The sequence below is a fragment of the Centropristis striata genome, chromosome 22, assembly GCF_030273125.1.
Source record: "Centropristis striata isolate RG_2023a ecotype Rhode Island chromosome 22, C.striata_1.0, whole genome shotgun sequence".
NCBI lineage: Eukaryota > Metazoa > Chordata > Actinopteri > Perciformes > Serranidae > Centropristis > Centropristis striata.
In genome coordinates this window covers 27,008,585-27,025,241 of record NC_081538.1, presented here as the reverse complement: position 1 = coordinate 27,025,241, position 16,657 = coordinate 27,008,585, and the positions used below count along the sequence as shown (strand labels likewise).

Sequence of the window (16,657 nt, the reverse complement as noted above, 5' to 3'; positions counted from 1 at the left end):
TTACCAAAAAGTCACAGAATTACCAAAAACCAACAACAAATGACCAAAAAGACACAAAATGACCAACCCCCCCCCCCCCCACCACCACCCCAACAAAAGTTACCAAAAAACACAAAATCACCAGAAAAAATACACACAAAGAGCAGAAAAAATCCCCAAATAACCAAAAAAGACACAAAATGATCGAAAAAGATACACATTACAAAAAACACAAATAACCAAAAAAAGACACAAAATTACCAAAAAAACACCAATTTACAAAATATACAAAATTATCAGAAAAGACACAAAATTACCAAAAAAGACACAAAATTATCAAAAATGACTCAAAATTATCAAAAACGACACAAAATGACCAAAAAAGACACAGAATTACCTTAAAAGACACAATAACACAAAAAAGACACAAAATTACCTTAAAAGACACAATATCACCAAAAAAGAAAAAAAATTACCAGAAAAAAACAAATTATCAACAAAGACATAAAATTACCAGAAAAGAAGACACAAAATGCCACACAAAAAGACAAACAAAGAGCAGGAGAGACAAAAAAAGAAGACACAAAATGACTAAAAATGAACAGAAATACCAAAAAAATAAAATAAAATCTGAAAATAACCAAAACTTTACAAAATGACCAGCAGACGCCTTAACTAAGAGGAGTAAACCATGTGACTCAAACATCTCTGAACTTCCTGCATCATTTTTGTACTGAACTATGTCACTTCCTGTCGACACGTCGTCCTGGTAACGGCTTCACTTCCAGCATTTACAGCATTTATTGATCCTCACTATCTCTTCAGTCGTTTAGGTTGGAGATCCTGTTGATTACATGCAAACTGCGACTCTGCTGCCTGACACAAGCTCACTTTATAATCGACCAAATAAACAAAACAAACCCTCAAAATTGTAAGTAAATATTATTTCACGTAACAGACGCGTGGTGTCTCCACGTGTGTGATTCCCCCGGCTGCTGATGTCATGTCTGGGTTTAGGAGCTCCCAGGACTTTCCTCTGACGCTCTGTCAGACTTTGACTTGTGTCTCGGCTTTATAGACGCATATAAAAGTCTGCTGGGACTCTCACAGCTTCCAGAAGATAAAGGACGAACGAGGGAAACGTTTCTTTCACTGGAGTCGAGAATGTAAACCTTTAAAATTAAACTGGCTGATCGGAGAAAACTGTGAATATATATATCACCTGCTGGGATGAAATAACCTGAGTGAGTTCATTCTCTCTGCTTTGTTTGAGTCTCTTAATTATAAATCCAAATGTATTGATTTTACTGATGTGGAATGCACTTTTTAAGAGGGTTTCTGTTTAAATTTTTTTTGGTTTTTGTGTCAGTCTGTGTTAAAATGTATCAGAGTGAATGAAATCAACAGTTTAACCTCCATTTAACTTCAGCAGTTAAAGTATATTAATACATTTGTGTTTGCAACTGTAATTTCTAATTACTTTTAAACAAAATTTTATAATTTTTAAACAAAAGGTGGAAATGTTTCTCTTCGCACAAACCCGAAGACATTTTCAAAACCGGTCAAATAATCTAGTTGATTTTTTTTGGATTTTTTTTTTAGTTTTTGAACATAAAAGACTAATATTGATAATTACTTAAAATATTATATTAAGAAAAAACAGTGAACTGTAAAAAAAAAAAAACCCACGTTATTTTCCAACAAATTTATTGTAATATTTTACAGGGTTTCTTTTCTTTTCTTTTTTTTTTAATAAAAAAGGTAAATCATTTTTATTACAAAGATTCACCATAAAATGGAAGTTGAAATTTGTAACTATGGGACATTATAGATTTGAAAAAAAAAAGTAAATTATTTTTTTACGGTATTATATATATTACAGTGAATTATATGTAAAAAGAATAGCAAAAAATACACATCATATTGCTTACAGTAAAAAAAAAAAGTAAAAAAAAAAGGACTTTGTCATATTAAATTGAAAAATTAAAACTTTAGTTATTCTACAAATATGTATATTTTTTAAATACAGATATTGAATTAAATTACACATTTACTGTATATTATCTGTATTTTTAAAGGAATTATCTGTAAAATAACTTATTGTCATTATTTTGAGTAGTTTCAAGGCCCAAAAGCTTAAGTAAAACGTCTGTATGCAATCAGAAACTAGCACTAAATCCCTGTTTTAGGTGATTCAAATAAGGCAGTGCATATCACTCTCTTCAAAGCCACCAGACTCCATTGACAAAAAGAGTAATTTTACCTCCAAGAACACAGGAGACGTTGTCCTACCGCTGCCTCGCTCTGTTAGTTTGTTTGTGAAACCTATGTCAGGTCATGTGGGGATAATAACAGGCATGGTAGGGTCTGAAAAACTGCAAATCGGTGCTCAAATATGGATCAAAATGTGAATATTACGTAAGGAAGACCAGGAGAAACACGACTGGGAAGTAGAGCTCTGATTCTCTGCTGATAAGAGCTCATTCTGCTGCAAACTTCGGACTCAGTTCAACAACATTTATACTTTCATTTACCAAAAAAACAGTAGGTTATTTAAATTAAATGTATATATGCCAATGGGAGATTTAAACTAAAATGAGATGAGGTGCCTAGTTTGCGGAACCACGGAGGAAAACAAATATCTTGAAGTATAATGAGAGCTTTGATAAATCCCCCCTCCTCCCCCTGTTCTTCCCGTAAACCATAAAAGTATTATCAAAACTCCTCGTCAGCATCACTGAAACAACCTTCCAGGAATACACAAACTCTGGAACTCCCAGGTGACACAGACACATGCGACCTAAAGTTTATATGCTACTAATTTGTTTTACCACTACCATACTTTTTCAGGGAAACAGGATTAAGTTCAAGTGCAACATTGATTTCAGTTAAAGAGGTTCATGCAACAAGAACACTTTCAGCCTTTAGAGTTCTGAACAGACGGCTATTTTGCAGACTTTTTTTTCTTTCAGAGGCTGGAGAGGACTCAGTTTTAGAGCCACAGAGATATTAGTGTCATATCAAACTAGAAGATCTAAAGCATGGGTTTCAAACTTGCGGCCCGCGGGCCAATTGTGGCCCTCGTGATGATATTTTGTGGCCCTCACCTTGATATGAAAGTTTAATTTGAGTTTTATATGAATGGCACTTTACTTTGTTGTTTGTGGAAGGTCCTTTTAATTACTTTTTTTTGTAATTTTGTGTCTTTTTAAAATAATTTTGTGTCTTTTTTGGTCATTTTGTGTCTTTTTGGTCATTTTGTGTCTTTTTTAAATAATTGTCTGTCTTTTTAAAAATAATTTTGTGTCTTTTTTAAATAATTTTCTGTCTTTTTTAAAATAATTTTCTGTCTTTTTTTAATAATTGTGTGTCTTTTTTAATAATTTTGTGTCTTTTTTAAAATTAATTTTGTGTCTTTTTTGGTCATTTTTTGGTCATTTTGTGTCTTTTTAAAAAAAAGTAATTTTGTGTCTTTTTTCAGTCATTTTGTGTCTTTTTTCCAAGTAATTTAGTTTTTTTTTCTGTCATTTTGTGTCTTTTAAAAAAAAAAAGTAAATTTGTGTCTTTTTTTGGTCATTTTGATACTGCCGACAGTGGTCCCCAGGTAATTTGAGTTTGAGACCCCTGATCTAAAGGGATCCATTGGTACCAACTATATCTTGTCAGAAGACTAAGACTAGACTAAATATAAGTGAATATGACCTCAAAATATCTGAATGAAAATCGAGTCTATGGGTTCCCACAAGTCTCCTCTTTAAAGACATGCCCACTTTATTCTGATAACATGCAGTTTGAAGCAAAAAAAACATGAAATTTTTCTCATGCATGCATTTAATATACATTATTCCTGCATACAGAGGTCCCTAAACAGTCTGTGAACTGCATAAAGCGGGCATGACTGGAGAGCTGACAGTCTTTCCTTGACTTCTGACCTCAAGTAAACTGAATGAAAATGGTCTCCACTTTACAGACATGACCACTTTATGCTAATCCCATGCATTTTGAGGCAGTTTTTTTGGTTTGTTATTTTGGCCATTTGTATGTGAATATTTCTGCATTCTGGGGTCCCTGAACAGTCTTTAGTTACAGAGTTACATAAATCGGGTATGACTGGAAAGCTGCAAAGGAAAGGGGCAAAATAAGGCTGCAATGTTTGGTTAAGTGAGGGAAAAACTGACATGGCCTTTTTCAAAGGGGTCCCTTGACCTCTGACTTCAAGATATCTAAATGAAAATTGATCCAAGTCTCCTCTTTACAGACATGCCCACTTTATGTTTTTCGTCATGCATATAAATGTGTTATTTTGCCCTATTGTATGTGGATATTTATGCATCCAGAGTTCCCTAAACAGTCTGTGAGCTGCATGAATCGGGTATGACTGGAGAGCTGACAGTCTTTATTGGTATTGTTCCCCTTTACGAACATGCCCGATTCATGCCAACACCATGCATTTTACGGCATTAAAAATGTATTATTTCCACCTGTTGAATGTGAATATTTATGCTTTCTGGGGTCCTCAACAGTCTGTGAGCTGCATAAATTGGGTATGACTGGAAAGCTGAGACTCTTGTTAATTCAATGAGCCCAATGTCCTTCAGGTGTGATGATGTTAGTGAGTGAAACTTGAGCTCAGTGTATAAAATGAGCTGCTGTGACCTCTAGGATAATCACAGCCTCATGAAACTTTACAACCACAAACTAGAGACCTAGAGCATTCAGAGGATGGATGGCTTTACACACTAGATTCACAATAAGGGGGTTTCTCAGCAGGAAACACAACACAACATCAACACAAGTTACTGGAGCTTTTATGTCACTAACCATACTGTCTATTTCCCTGATATTACACCACAAGGTGTGTTCAGGTAAACTCGACTGACTCAAACCTCCACAGTCATGTTTAACGGTATAATTACTGTAACTGATGCTGCAGGGGATTACTGTAAACTCTGAGTCACATCAGGTGGCTGTAATTGTTGTTTGTTGATGGTTATTTAGATTTAAACACTGATATCTTGGTTATATTGTCGGTTTTATGACATAATGTCATTTCACACAAGTTGTATATTATGTGGCAGCATATTTGTTACTTATTTTGATCAACTTTTTATGGATTTTGTGGCATTTTCCCGCAAAAGGTTCAAGCTGAAGTTGCACAAAAATGATCATTAGGAGCTCACCTTAACTACATCACATCAGGGAAGCTGAGAAACATAAACAGGCATAAAGGTTACAGACGGATTAAAGGTCACAAGTAATTAATGAGATAACTTACTTGCAGGAATTCAGTATTAAATATTAATCAAACACTTATCAGCACCACGTATGAAGCTCTGACCTTTAACCTTCTGCAGAAAAGTCCACCAGGCTGTTGAGTTCATGACACTGCAGGGGAATCAGACCACTCAAAGCTTTTGTTAGGTTTAGGTGCTGAAGTATATGGTTAAGTTTAGGAAAAATAAACTACTGGGCAAAAAAAAACAACCTGGATCTTTGGGGTGGAAGTCTTGAGTTTAAGGAACCATCCAATGTCCCAAACTGTCCTTGCATGGGAACTATTGCTCCTTATATGACATCATTTCCTCCTTTGCTCCTGTAATAATTATTCCTACCACTAGAGGTCAGAGCATTCACATTTTTAGTCTAAGTGAGTCTAAAAAACCAAGACAGAATATCAACCATACTGGCAACTGCTGGTGGGATTTTACCGTGTTTTCTTTGTTTGATTGCCAAAAATACACCGTTTATCATCGAAAGAAACTGTGAAAACAGACATTATTGTCAAAATTGGAACTTTCAGACAGTCCTTAAATGCATCATCTGTTACGAAAGTTTCCTTCAAAAAAAGTCACCAAAACTTGTGTTAAAATGTTGATATTTGTGTCAGAATCTCTTTATTCTACATGTGTCATTTAAAATAAAGTGTTTGCACTAACCAGATCCTGTTAAAAACATTAAATTCTGCTCCTCAGAGACACTGAAGACATGATTGATTCTTCACGGTCACGTGACAAACATTCACTGAAAATCTGTTTACACAGAGCAGAGAGGACAGGAGAGACTAGAAACATGACAATACTTCAATATGTACAATATGTGGAGAGAACTGTTTTTCTCATTTTTATTTGTGTTTTTTTTGTAATTGTGTGTTTGTTTTTTATTTTGTGTCATTTTGGTATTTCCTGGTAATTTTACTTTTTTTTTGGTAATTTTGTATCTTTTGGGGAAATTTTGTGTCTTTTTTGGGTGACGTTAGGTTTTTAAAAATTTTTTTTTACAACATTCGTGACACTTGTGGGCATTTGGAAATGTGTTTATAAATAAATTCCATTTTATTCCAATTTTAAAAAATAATTTATCAGAGAAAATGAACTTTTTTCTGATTTCTGTCATTCTAACTTTGTTATTCTGCACAAAGATCTGCAGATCTGCACATGTCTGAGTTGTTCCCACTTCTAGCCATGATTGTACTGCAGGACTTATAGATTTATATCGATTTTTATATATTGCAGTGAAATACAAGGACACAGAGAGGAAAATGTAACAAGATCAAAAAACAGTCTTCTTAGATATAATAATGCTACAGATGATTGTAGAGCAAAAGCAAATATATGAATCTGTAATTCTGTCTGATCTCATCAGGGAGCAGAGATGGTGACGGTTAAACAGCTCCTTTTGGAAACGCTGAAACAATTGGGAAAAGAGGAGCTAAAAGCTCTACAGTTCCACCTGACTGACCTGCCCGATGGCTTCTCCAGAATTCCAAAATGCGAGCTGGAGGATGCAGACCGGCAGAAAACTGTGACTTTGATGGTGCAGACGTACAACCAGCAGGTGCTGGAGGTCGCCAAGAAGGTCTTAAAGGAGATCAGCAGATATGATCTGGCGCAGAATCTGTCAGAGAGAAGCTCAGAAATTCAAGGTAAGATACACTGTAAACAAATAAACTTATTGTATTATTTGACAGGGATTTTTTTGTTTTTCTACATTGGAAAAAAATACTTCTATTACAAATATTAAACACAAAACGGAAGTCGAATTCTATTAATTAGAAATATATATATTTCTTTTACAGTATTATTCAATTGCTTAATTGTCTTGAATGTAAAGTTACAGTGAATTCTATTACATTGAAAACATATTGCTGAATGTAAAATTAAGGCTACTTTAGATTTTTTTTTTACAGTAAACTTTCAATTAAATGTTGAAAATTTTAAAAATAGGTAATAAAAACAGCAAAAACATTAACAGTCACATTAAAGTGAAAATAAAAAAACTTCAGTTATTCTACATATATATTATATAATATGTAATATATATATATATAAATATATATATATATCATTCATTTTATAAATTAAGTGTATGTGAATAAGAATTTTTTGGTAGAACTTTGGTTGCAGCGGTAGTCTGTTTTCAGAGTTTCTGTGGTTTCTTGACATAAATCCTTGAGGGTCCAGGTACTATCAATGGATCCAGTTATGCTGGTATCACAGCAGCGAGTAGGGCTGTCACATTTCATATGTTTGTGCAGAGCCATCAAGGTACAAGGATCACGCTCGGATTCAGCAGCCGCACACAAAATATGTGGTTTGTAGATAGACGCACGTAATGTCGAACCAAATTTCACAAGAGTTTCGTTTGGAAACTCTTAGCCCTATGCTATGTGCAAAATTAAGCTAAATAAGCTGCACTGTAAAAAAAAAAAAAAAAAGAACGGTAAAAAGTCTGGCATCAAACCAGGCTGCAACCTCCTGGTCAGAGCAGTGAAGCAAACCTGGAACTGGGGACATCACGTTTACACCATTATTTATATACAGTCTGTGGTTGTGACACACTCAACTGAAAGTCTTGAAAACATCTCGTCAAATCTCCAACCTGGTGACTTACCGAAACACCGTACAACATTGCATGTGGTTTGTTTGTAAAGCCGACAAAAAATGCATTTAATATATTTACTTTGTGCTTATGAGGTAGGTGGTTAAAGGAACTTATTTCGCTACAACGGCACCATTAATTGATTGAGTTCATTTATTCTATGGGACCAAAGTAGCACCAAGAAATTAGCTTGCTAACGTTAGCAAGGAAGCAGGATTAACTAAGCTGACGTTACTTGTTGTTTCAACATGTTAGGCTACAACAACTGGTTTAACAGCTGGTTTCAAGGAGATATCAGTAATAACAACTTAATTACTTGCGGTACTTCCCCAAATTCTTCTGTAAATGGCCTTTGCTCATAGAACCGGATATTTTTTCCCCTTTTACTATGGATCTAATTTCATCCTCACAGATGTGGAGACTCAAGTGCCAAAGCCTGCAGAACAGATCGATCAGTACCAAAGGAAACTCCAATCTAACCTCAAGACCAAGTATGAGAGTGCTCCAGAGGGGATGGCTCACCGGAGGGACCAGCAGCGTCTGGACGACATCTTCACCGAGCTGTTTATCACCACCGGAGGGGAGGTACAATCAATCAACCAACAGCACGAAATCAGGCAGATTGAAATAAAAGGCAGGGATCCAGAGACAGAGATACCTATTGAACCGAGAAACATCTTCCAACGTCCGACCGGAGAAACGAGAACAGTGCTGACATTTGGAGTCGCAGGAATTGGAAAAACATTCCTCGTGCAGAAGTTTGTGCTGGACTGGGCCGCAGGGAAAACAAACCAAGACGTGCACCTGATATTTCCCTTCACTTTCCGCCAACTGAATTTACGTAAAGGAGAAAAGTTTCTCCTGGCTGATCTCATCCACACATTTATCCGAGAAACCATAGACATCCCCAAGAAGGAGCTGACTGACATCTTCAAAATGCTGCAGGCTTCAGGAAACCACAGTTTCAAAAACAGCAAATTTAAACTTTTGTTCGTGTTGGATGGACTGGATGAAAGCCGCCTCCAGCTGGACTTTACTCGCAGTGATCAGCTGACAGCAAACTTTGATGTGACACAGCCGACCTCAGTGGACGCGCTCATCTCCGCCCTCATCGAGGACAGACTGCTTCCTTCTGCTCGAGTCTGGATTACCACGCGACCTGCAGCGGTCAATCAGATCCCCCAAAAGTTTGTCCACTGCATGACGGAGGTGAGGGGATTCACTGACCCTCAGAAGGTGGACTTTTTCACAAAACAGTTCCCAGATGAAAGGCAAGCCAGCAAAATCATCACCCACATCAGGGCTTCGCGAAGCCTCTTCATCATGTGCCACATCCCGGTCTTCTGCTGGATCACTGCCACGGTTCTACGGGATGTTTTGCAGACCGGAAGGCTTGCAGAGATGCCCAAAACTCTCACAGAGATGTACACAAATTTCCTCGTGTATCAGATCAAACTGACGGGAAATAGGTGTGGCACACAAAAGAGCATTCACTACATTCAGTCGTTGGCAAAGCTAGCTTTCCACCAGCTGGAGAATGGCAAGCTGATCTTCTACGAGAAAGACCTGAGAGAGAGTGGCATTAATATCCGTAAAGCTGCACAGTACGCAGAGGTCGGAGTTTTCACAGAAGTCTTTAAAGATGAGCAAAAATATAAAGATGACGACAAGGGGAAGATGTTCAGCTTTGTCCATCTGAGCCTGCAGGAGTATCTGGCCGCCCTTCATGTTGTCATGTCGTTCATCAACGACAACAAGAATGTGATGGCCGAGTGTGAGCTGAAGCTGGAGAATCTGTTGATGCTTTGCAAGAGAAAGCGCATGGCAGAAGTCCATGAGATCGCAATCAACAAAGCGTTGAAGAGTTCAAAGGGACACCTGGACTTGTTCCTACGCTTCCTAATGGGCCTCTCCCTGCAGACCAACCAGGACCTCCTGAAGCGCCTGTTGAAGAGGACAAATCAGGCACAATCTCAGGATATCGGCGTGACCATCAAGTCCATCAAGGACAAGCTCAGGGAGAACACGTCTTCAGACAGGACCATCAATCTGTTCTACTGTCTGAACGAGCTGAGGGACGATTCTCTCGTGACGGAGATCGAACAGTATCTCGGTTCAGGAAGGCTTTCCACAGAGAGACTCTCCCCTGCTCTCTGGTCGGCTCTGGTCTTCCTTTTACTGTCATCTGAGGACAACCTGGACGTGTTTGACCTGAAGAAATACTCAGCTTCAGAGGAGGGTCTCCTGAGGCTGCTGCCAGTCATCAAAGCCTCCAAGAAATCGCTGTATGTGCACGGAAATCTACATTCTTTATCAAATATGAGTTTATCTGTGAAGTAATCTTCCTGTCTGACGGGTTATTTCTCAGGCTGAACGGCTGTAAGTTGTTAGAGAGAAGCTGCAAAGCTCTGGCCTCCGTCCTCAGCTCGCAGTCGTCTAAACTGAGAGAGTTGGACCTGAGCGACAACGACCTGGGCGATCCAGGAGTGGAGCTTCTCTGTGATGGACTGAAAAGTCCAGACTGCAATCTGCAGACTCTCAGGTAAGGATGCAGTCATTTGATCATCTGATGACAATTATAATGCTGCTTTACTTGATGGTTAATATCCACTAAGATACCCAGTATCTGCAGGAATTGTACTGCTTGCGCAGGTTCAAAGTAGTTTGTGGTACCAGTCTTGCAACTGGTCCCTCACCTCTGGTCCTGGTTTCCTCCATAGGATGTCTGGGCTTCCTAATAATGAACACTTTGTCGGGGTTGATGCCTCACATTCAGTCCACTGTGTTTGTGTCCAGACTTTCAGGCTGCATGATCACAAAGAAAGGCTGTGCTTCTCTGGCCTCAGCTCTAAGCTCCAACCCCTCCCACCTGAGAGAGCTGGACCTGAGCTACAACCATCCAGGAGAGTCCGAAGCGATGCTGCTGTCCACTGTGCAGAAGAATCCGAACTTCACACTGAAGTACGAACTAACAAAAACGAAAAAATGTCTCGGTCACACCCGGATCATGTACAACATTGATTTTGACTTTATTTTCTTCCTTCAGCCTCGACCACTGCGGAGAGCAGAGACTGAAATCTGGTCTGAAGAAATGTAAGTTTCAAAACATTTCAGCTCATTAACCCTACCACCCCGCTGAAATATATGTTTTCTGTAAGAGATTGCCAAATATACACCGTTTATCGTAGAAAGAAACCGTGAAAACAGGCATTATCATCAGAGTTTGAACGGATCGTTAGTTATGAAAGTTCCAGTTAGAAAAAGTGACCAAAACTTGTGTTAAAATGTTGATATTTGTGTCAGACTCTCTTTATTCTACATGTGTCATTTAAAATAAAGCGTTTACTACCCAGATCCTGTTAAAATAATTTTTATTGTACATTAAATTCTGCTCCTCACTGTGAAGACATGATTGATTCTGTGGAGACCAACGGTCACATGACAAATATTCACTGAAAATCTGTTTACACAGAGCAGAGAGGAGAGGACAGGAGAGGTTGTTTACACAGAGCAGAGAGGAGAGGACAGGAGAGGCTGCAAACATGACAATACTTCAATATGTGGAGAAAACTGTTTTTTTTTGGGTCTCTTTACATAGTTATTTGGTAATTTAGTGTAGTTGTAGTAGGTGGTTTAGTGTAGGGTTTTGGTAGCAGTATGAGTTTTCTTTGTCATTTTACATCTTTTTTGGGTCATTTTATGTCTTTTTTTGGTCATTTTGAGTGTGTGTGGGTCTGTTCGTGGCACTTGTGGGCACTTGGAAAAGTGTTAATATATAAATTCCATTTTATTCAAATTTTTTAAGAAATAATTTATAGCAAAAATTATTATTATTTTTTAATGATTTCTGTCATTCTAACTGTGTTATTCTGCACAAAGACATGTTTTTTCCACTTCTAGCCATGATTGTGCTGATTCCATTAAGCTGCAGGACTTACAGATTTATAGATATTTTTGTATATTGCAGTGAAATACAAGGACCCAGTGAGTGTAAAATGCAAAAAGAGCAAAAAACAAAAAAAAAGGCCCCAAACAGCTCGTTGGGGTTCAGAAGGTTTATGAATTGATTTACTGGTTTGTGATAAATTTGTTAAACGATTTGTGAAACTCTTTTGTGTCTTGTTTTTGTCCATCAGACGTCTGCGACCTCACACTGGACGGAAACTCTGCACACCGGAACCTCAAACTGTCTGATGGCTCCACGAAGGTGACGACCGTCAAAGAGGCGCAGCCGTGCCGACACCACCCGGATCGGTTTGACTGCTGGCTGCAGGTGCTGTGTGGCGCCGGTCTGATGAGCCGCTGTTACTGGGAGGTGGAGTGGGAGGGCAGGGTGTACATCGCGGTGACCTCCAGGGACATCAGACGGCAGGGGAAGGGATACGACGGCTGTCTCGGGAAGAACGACCACTCCTGGGCGCTGCTCTGTGACGACGATGGCGGTTACTCTGTCTGGCACGAGGACAGAGAGACGCACATCAGCCGGCTGTCGTCTCCGGCGTCCAGCAGAGTGGCGGTCTTTCTGGACTTTCCTGCCGGTAAACTGTCCTTCTACAAACTGGCCGACACGCTGATCCACCTCCACACCTTCCAGATCGCAACCACAGAGCCTCTCTATCCTGCGTTTGGCTTCGGCTTCGGGAACGAACACGGAAGCTTCGGTTCGTCAGTGTCCTTATGTGAGGTGGAAGACAACGTCCTTTCCTCCCGCTGCTGAGTGAAGACAGTCACAGGGTCAATCTGTACGCAGGGATTTAGGTTTTCTGTTGCAACAATAGACTGTATATAAATAATGGACGTAGTCAGCTGTTGGTTTGTGGCACGTTTGAAGCAACGAGTTCGGCGTTGCGGCTGTCACCATCTTGCTCTTTTGAAACCAGGAGAGACCATATCTGGACCGAGGAGGAGCGAGGACGGGTGTTCTTAAAATAAGCTATTTATGCTAAAACTAATTGTACATTTATTTGGCCATTTTATGTCTTTTGTTGCTTTTCTATCACTTCTTTGGAAATTTTGTGTCTTTCTTTTTGGTGTTTTTTTTGTCTTTTTTGGTCATTTGTTGTTATTTTGTGGGTAATTTTTAATTTTTTTTTGGTAATTTTGTGTCCTATTTGGTAATTTTTTGTCCTTTTTTGGTAATTTTGAGTCTTTATTTGTCATTGTGCATTGTGTTGTTGCTCTTATATGACTTTTTAGGTAATTTTGTGTCTTTTTTTATAGTATTTTTTGTTTTTTTTGGTAACTTTGTGTTGCTTTCTGAGTCATCTTTACATCTTTTACCACAGAAACTGAACAGCGACTCCTTGGAGTCTTTTAGTCCAACTGAACGCTGAAAAAGACATTTTTTAATGAACAAAATGGATCAAAGTTCTGTTTAGATGTCCACGTTGCCATGGATACACATTGTTTTGCTTGTAGCCTAATGACAGCTCACCATGTTAGCCACCTGTCAATCAAATCCCACCCTGCTTCATCATTTATTTCCTTCAAAATCGGACCATTATTTACACATTAACATCAGATTGTCTTGAAAAAGACTTGAAACTAGAGATTTAGATCAGAATGTTGCCACAAGAATTTTTTTGAGGTAAAAAATCAAGTAGACTCAGTTTGTATTGAGATAGATTTACAACAGATGTTGTGTGTCGCCCCCTGCTGGAGTTTTGAAGAATTGCAGGCTGAAGGCACTTCCTGTTTGCTTCACTGCTCTCACCGAGAGGTTGCCTCCTGGTTTGATTCTAGAGAGTGGAAATAAAGTATGATTTTTTACTAAAACCCCATTTGTATAATATGTGAAACACAACTTTCTGCAGCCTGAAAGTCATCCACATGTGTCTTTATCAATGCATCAAACAAAAATAGCCACCTTCATTCGCAGATTTTGACAACTTTTTCCAGTATTTATATATAAAAGAACCACACATAACCTACACATAAATAAAAAAATAAATGTGGAAATAACAAACAAAAAACATGAAAAAATGTAGAAATAAATACATAAATAAATAATAAAATAAATGTAGAATTATGGAATTTCCATTTTTTTGTATTTATATATATATATATATATATATATATATATTAATATCTACAGTACTGTGCAAAAGTTTCAGGCAGGTGTAAAAAATATGTAAAATAAGAATGCTTTTAAAAAAAATAGAAATGTTAATAGTTTGTTTTTATCAATTAACAAATTCAAAGTGAGTGAACAGAAGAAAAACATTTTTTTCACACCTGCCTAAGACTTGCACAGTATATTTATTTATTTATTTATTTTGTATTCACTTATTTCTACATATGTCATTTTTCGTCCACATACCTAATATGCACATTAATACATAAACAAACATACTTGCTGGCTACAGACATTATCAGGTGAAGCTTTTGCTGTTTGTTCACCAAAGTGATGGTGGTTTTCAGAGTCAGCGCCTCTTTTTTAGCCCTCTGAGCCATGCAGGAGGGCGAGGGGGGGCGTCTGTAATTCTGGTTCCTGCGACCTGGTTAATGCAGCTCCATTTCAGCTTGAGAAACCTGATTATTTCTCCGTGTAAACCTTTAACCGGGTTTAAAGAAGCTTTATTAAGTGTGTGAAAGCCTCGTGCACATTCACTGTGCTGCAGAATCCCCCAGCTGCTTCACACACACACACACACACACACACACGCACACACACACACACACAGACACACACACACATGCTGGTAATCCAAACTACAGAGAGCTACTGGTGTGTGTTTGCCTTATTATTTGTGTCTATGTGTGTGTTATAAGTGTGTGTGTGTATGCGCTCCAGGGTAAATAGCGTCTGATTTGTACTGTGACTCTGCAGCCTTCAATTCTATTTTCTCTCAATGTCACAGGGTGTGTGTGTGTGTGTGTGTGTGTGTGTGCTAGAGGTTTCATGTCAGGTTATAATCCTGTCAGGCTCAGAAACCTGAACTGACATGAACGAGAGAGAGAGAGAGAGAGAGAGGTGGATGACTCTCTCTCTCTCTGCCGCGGTGCCTCTGAGCAAATGAGTCAGAATCAAACAGGACAGCTTTCAAATTAACACCCGCAGAAGAAGAAGAAGAAGAAGAAGAGGAGCCTTTTGTAAACGTTCTGAAACTGACAAAATATAAAGCTGTAGATTCTACAAACAGACAGAAACTTCAAAATGAAGGCTGAAATTGACAGAATGTCAAAAAAAAAATCGGAACAGATAAAATAACCCATGTATTTTAAACAAAAACCAAAACTAAAAAAAACAAACTAACTACCGAAACCAATAGAAATATCAAACTTAAATCTCTTAAACATACAGAAACTCCATAAATATCAAACTAAAGACACTAAAAAGGACAGAAACACCATAAGTATCAAATGAATGACTCTTTAAACTGTAAAAGCATTCACTGAAACAAAGAAAAACACCAAAGAAATGATGAAAACCAACAGAGATATCAAATTTAAGACTGTTAAATAGACAGAACTGCCAAACCAAAGACTAAAACCCACATAATTATCAAACTAAAGACACTTCAAGTCCAAGAAACGTCATAAATACCACTGTAACAACACTGAAAAAGACAAAAGAACCATAAATATCAAACTTAAGACACTAAAACAGACCAAGGACACTAAGCACAGGCTTTCAGGCCAAAGATTTGCTCAGAAATGTATAAAAACTATGTTAATGATTCTGATGACTGTTTGCAGACTGCTGTGGAATATTCATGGGCCTTGATTTCTGTCAGCAGAAATATATATTTGACAACTGAAAGCTTTGTTCCAGCTGACGTCAGACCTCCTTTCTGTCAGAAGCACTGGAGCCTCGGAGCGCTGTGGGGAGGTTTCAGGCCCGGGGGGGTTGGGGGGCACTCACGGACACGAAACCTCCCAGCCGAGGGGAGAAAAATAAGACGAGAAAAGGACAAAGTGACCAGGCAATCTCAGAGTGACTTGTAGTGGTTGTGAGTGAAATAAAAGCCTGCAGACATGCTTCTGTCTGTCTGTTCAGGGGGTTCTATTAGTCTCCGTGACCAACATTTAATGTTGGTACACATCAGCCACATTACCATCTTTATTGCATCCAGCTAGAGGCGATCTCTGCTCAGATACTGGAGTTTCTCTGTCTGGATGGTTTCTGTTGTGTGCAGGAGAAGATGGAACACAGCAACATAGATAATTCACAGGCCTGGTGTGCATTGTGGACATATGGAAGATGTGTTTGCAGGTTTGTTCCTGCAGTGCATTTTTGCATTGCATTGGTGAGAAACGGCTTTAAAACGGATATAATAAACAAACTGCACACACTGAAACGGACACAAATGCCAAACTATGGACTTCAACAGACGGAAACATCAAATTAATGACTAAAATTGACATAGATATCCAACTAAAGACTCTCAAAACTGAAAGAAACATAAAACAAAGGACTAAAATCGACAAAAATATTAAACTAAAACTCACAGAAACGCCAAACGTAACAACTAAAACCAAAATAAATATTGAATTTGAGACTCTCAAAACCCCCAGAAGTGCCAAACCACCAACTAAAATGGACATGAATATTAATCTAAAATACTCTAAAAAGAGACAGGAACATCAATCTAAGGACTAAAACTCACAGAATCACTAAACTACACACTACAACCAAAATAAACACGAAAAATGGCTGGAAACGCAAAACTAATGACGAAATCTGACATAAATATCAAACTGAGGACTAAAAAAAAAACTTAAAACATTGAATTGCATTGAAAATGCCAAACTAACGACTAAAACCGAAATAAATTACCAACTAAAGACAAAAAACATA

At 38.1% G+C, this 16,657-nt stretch overlaps 1 protein-coding gene across 1 annotated transcript; it reads left to right on the top strand.

Annotated features, from left to right (window-relative positions):
• The first annotated feature begins 946 nt into the window (after positions 1–946).
• On the top strand, positions 947–13,616 carry LOC131960923 (NACHT, LRR and PYD domains-containing protein 3-like). The gene is made up of 7 exons (XM_059326184.1): positions 947–1,223; positions 6,622–6,901; positions 8,270–10,142; positions 10,226–10,399; positions 10,654–10,818; positions 10,904–10,950; positions 11,994–13,616. The coding sequence occupies exons 2-7, from the start codon at positions 6,631–6,633 to the stop codon at positions 12,572–12,574; spliced, it is 3,111 nt and encodes a 1,036-aa protein (XP_059182167.1). The 5' UTR covers positions 947–1,223; positions 6,622–6,630; the 3' UTR covers positions 12,575–13,616.
• Positions 13,617–16,657: the final 3,041 nt, after the last annotated feature.